The sequence below is a fragment of the Saprolegnia parasitica genome (assembly GCF_000151545.1).
Source record: "Saprolegnia parasitica CBS 223.65 unplaced genomic scaffold supercont2.662, whole genome shotgun sequence".
Lineage (NCBI taxonomy): Eukaryota > Oomycota > Saprolegniomycetes > Saprolegniales > Saprolegniaceae > Saprolegnia > Saprolegnia parasitica.
Genome location: NW_012157056.1, coordinates 1 through 4116, shown reverse-complemented (window position 1 = coordinate 4116; position 4116 = coordinate 1). Strand labels below are relative to the sequence as shown.

General features: G+C 59.9%; 3 protein-coding genes across 3 annotated transcripts; 1 reads left to right on the top strand and 2 right to left on the bottom strand.

Moving 5' to 3' along the window:
• Positions 1-11: 11 nt before the first annotated feature.
• Positions 12-430, bottom strand: SPRG_17601 (hypothetical protein; the record flags this gene model as incomplete). Its single annotated transcript, XM_012356960.1, has 2 exons — positions 12-21; positions 72-430. 2 exons carry the CDS (start codon positions 428-430, stop codon positions 12-14), a joined length of 369 nt encoding a protein of 122 aa, XP_012212350.1.
• A 583-nt stretch (positions 431-1013) lies between these two features.
• On the top strand, positions 1014-1335 carry SPRG_17600 (hypothetical protein; the record flags this gene model as incomplete). The annotated part of the gene is made up of 2 exons (XM_012356959.1): positions 1014-1034; positions 1123-1335. Coding segments are annotated over 2 exons (234 nt in total), but the record flags the coding sequence as incomplete, so codon positions are not given.
• Positions 1336-3502: 2167 nt separating this feature from the next.
• SPRG_17599 (hypothetical protein) lies at positions 3503-4116 on the bottom strand (the record flags this gene model as incomplete). Its single annotated transcript, XM_012356958.1, has 2 exons — positions 3503-3518; positions 3556-4116. Coding segments are annotated over 2 exons (577 nt in total), but the record flags the coding sequence as incomplete, so codon positions are not given.

Here is a 4116-nt window from a genome sequence, read left to right as displayed (position 1 = left end):
CGACGTCGTCTTCAGTAAAGACTGCCTCCTTCGCCAGCATGCCTGCATTGTTGACAAGGCCATCAAGAGACGGCGCGGCAGCCGCCAGAGACGCGGCGATCGTATGCACGTCCTTTTGCTTGCCGAGGTCGCCGAGGTGGACGTGCACTTTGCTCGGGTCGTGCGACGAGACGTCGACGATGGCCTTGCGCGCAGCCTCAGCGCGGCCTGCGTCGCGGCAGACCAGATGCACGTGCGCGCCGAGCTGCGCGAGCTGGGTCGCGATCGCGAAGCCGAGGCCGCTGTTGGCGCCGGTCACGGCGTAGTGGCGCGACGAGACGTCGACGGGCGTCTCGACCCACGTGGTCGACGCCTTGCGGTAGCCGCGCGCGCCATAGTGGCAGAGACCTGTAAAGTACCATTGCAGCGACGCAAGACCCGAGTACGACATCTTGCTCGTCGAGTGGAAAAGGCAATGTGACGGTCCGACGAAGATCCGCGGACCAAGATAGATATGTACGAACACGGGTGAAGTCCGACCAGATGGCAACCGACAGCAGAATGGCGTGATGCAGCTACATCGCATGGACCGTCATCGGCGAAGGATGCTGGTCGCTCTTGTGACTCGTAGGGCGAGGCTTCTTCTGGTGGACGACGGCCAAGATCCGCGAGAAGGCGGTGCAACGAGATACTTGAAAAGTGTTGTCATCAACGCCAGCGACAATAAATCGAGTCCAAGGCTATCAGAGTTCGATGCGAGGCCAGACTGCAGCGGTGGCAAGCGTGGTGTTCTCTGTAGTCGACGTCCTTTGTATAACGATGAGTCCCGCAGTACAGCAGAGGCCACGGCTCCACGGCTACCACTGATACTGTTCGCGCGTACCAGTAAAAACAAACTTGCAGTGCCGACCGACATATGGTACAGGGATCGATCCTCGACACGCACGTCCTTTTCAAAGGAGGCTTGTCCAATGGCATGTCAAATGCAAGGAATAGAAATGCGGAAGGGATCGTGTGACGTTGTTCGCGGTGTGATGCACCACAATAGTATCACGGTACGACTGCCATGCTGCGCTCCGCTGCATGTCGTTGAAGGGGTGGATGGCGGCGGTTATGTAAGCACGGTTTTAACGACTCGAACAGTTGCCGCCTTTCCAGTCGCCACCACCCGACCACCGCGAGGGTTCGGCGGTCCTCGTCAAGCTCAAGAAGGACCACCCGTACCTCTTTTACCTCGCCCGCGCCTGTCGCCTCTGCGTGCAGGCGTTGGACCTCGTCGCTGTCATTATCATTGCCGTCGTCCACAACTGGACGCTCAACGACGACCTCGGGAACGCGCCCTTTTCCCTTACGCCGGTCGCGCTACGCCTTTCCAATCAACGGCAGCTACGAGGACCTCTCGGAGCTTGGACAGTGGATGACCAACCTCAGAGTAGTAGTAGAGTATGGTCACAAATAGCGACCACGTGTACGCTGCCTCGGCCGGCACCTATGCGGTCACCACCAACTCGGTCCTCGGCCCGATCTTCGTCGGGACGTACCCGCTGCGTCAGTGGAAGAAGCCCTCTGCGTCATGCAAGACGCAACGACGTTCTACCGCGGCAACAGGCCTTAACGACCGACGACACCACGAATCTCGCGACCGCCGCTGACAACCACCACGGACTTTTGGCGCGCGGGTATACCCCGGGGCACACGCAGACCGACATGCGCTTCACGCGCGAGTTCGCTTTGCAAATACCTCGTCGCCGCAGTCGATCGTGGTCGACTACTCTCGCATGTACCCGCGCACGTTCTGCTCGGGGTGTGCCCCGGTGTCCGAGATGGGCTACAGCGCGGCAACTTGACGGTTCTCTACAACGACAGCGCCAAGACACGCACGGTGACGTCGGGCACGTATGTGCCCGGCTCGACGGACGAGCTTGGCCTCATGCTTCCGCGGAGCTCGTTTGGGCTCGTCGCACTCTGGGCCAAGCTACCCGCGATCTTCTTTGCCGTTGGCGGATACCTCGCGAGCCTCCGGACGGTCTCGTGGCTCGAAGTCGATGTGACGAAGACGAGCTCGCTCTGGACGCGGCTCCTGCGCACGGTCGTGCCCAAGTACTTTCCCCACCCGTCCCACGCACTGCTGTATGGTTTGCTACAATGCTGACATCTTAGTGTTTCTCTACAGCGGCAGCGTGCTCCATGACTTGCAGAATTGCCTCATCTTTATCCGCAATGTGCACTACGACAACAACTGGGCGATGCAGCTGGAGGCGACCGCTCGGACCTTTTCGCTGAGCACGCGCTTGCTCTGGCTCAACGGCGCGTTTCTCAAGATGGCCAAGATCCACACGATCGGCGGCGCGTCGTACTGCAGCGAGAGCCGACTCATGGGCCTCTTCAACTTTTCCAGCGGCGTCTGGTATCTCTACCTCTCGGCGATTCTGCTCATTTACGTGCCACCGTTCATCGCGTACAACAACTCGGTGACCTTCGGCTTATGAATACGGTCGAGCGCCTCGACGGCGTCCGCGTTGACATCTTTGAGAGCTTTTACTTTCCGTGTGCGACCTCGATCGCCGTCGGGATGGTGGTCAACGTTGTCGCTGTCCCGCTCGTCGATCATAGCGTGAACCAAAAGTACTGGCACTGCATGAAGAAGAACAGTCACACGCCCTGTACAACAGCTCGTTGACTCTGTGCGACGACCTCGACGGTGTCGACGACGACAAGACGCGCCGTCGTGATTTGCCGCGCGCGCCGACTGAGCACCTTGCAGTGGTGCTTCATGAGCCACATGGTGTCCTTTGGGCTTCCCGAGAAGGAGCTTTGGGCCAAGAAGAACCAGATGGCGCTCACGGTGGCGGGAGGACCGACCGCGTCGACCGACACGAGCACACGACGGACTGTACATGATCGTGCAAGACAGGGATCGCCACATGTCGCCGGAGCCAACAGTCGAGTCGCGTCGAGACGAGCATGCGTCGTGAGTGGTGCTGGGCGGCCAATGCGGCGCTGGCCCAACACTGCCTCGAGTGCGACGAGCCGCTCTGCTCAAGCGAGCGCAAATTGCAGATCTTGAGCAAGCGGCTCGAGCGCGCGACGCTGTCCGCCTGAGCAATCTCGTTTGCCAACGTCGTGCACACTACCCATGCGCCCCCTTGTTCGAGTTTCTCCTAATGCTAGAACGTGGGCGCGACTTGCAAGTATGTAGTATTAAAGTATCAATCACTCAAGCATGTCGATATTGTTGGCTTCGAGATTGCTGACGCTGGCGATCCGATGAAAGGGTAGTCTCTCCGACCGTTCCGTACTTGCATTTTTATGGAGTACGCCACCGGCTGCGTCTCTCAACGATCTTTGAAAGCGATGTCACTTTGGACCAGACCTCGACGCTTGGAAGGACCTGATAGAGCGCGTCGTCAGAGCCGCCAAACGACATCCGATGAGCAAACCAAAGCTTCCAAGTGCAGTCCAGACGACGAAGACGAAGAAGAAGCTGACTGCGCGTCTCTCGGTACATATACCCAAGTCTTTGCTACATAAAACGAACGCTACACAGTTAGAGTCGATACATTTCCATTTCCCCACTCGGAGCCCCCGTCGACGAGGACGGGTCCCGTCCCGGCATACGCCTTGGCGCGGAGGAAGCAAAGCACGTCCACATGACCGCGTTCGGCTGCGATCGAGACGCCCATCGGGTCCCAGCCGCTGAGCGAATGCGCGTCCAAGTAGATGAGAATCTCCAGAAACCCTCGCTCGGCCGCCACGGTGCGCAGATTACCCGCGACGTCGAGCTGCCGCTTGTGCGCCCAGACGACAACGTCCAGCTGATTGCTGCTGACGCCGCACTCCATAAGGCCTCGCGGGTACGCCGAGCTGCGCGCTTCGAGCCAGTCGAGCACCGACGTGTGGCCCTTCGACGCTGCCAAGAGCCAGTCCGCAGCGACAACGCACGTGGCCTCAGCCACGAACGCGACGACGTTGAGATCGCCGTGGACAAAGGCAAACCGCCGCAGTCCGGTCTGTAGCTTGGCGTTGCGCAGCAGCGGCGCGAGCTCCTCGACGTCGTGGGCTGCCAGCCACGTGCGGAAGCAGGCGTCGAGCTCGTGGTCGGGCAGTGGAGATGCGTTGCTTGGGCCGGTGGGCCAT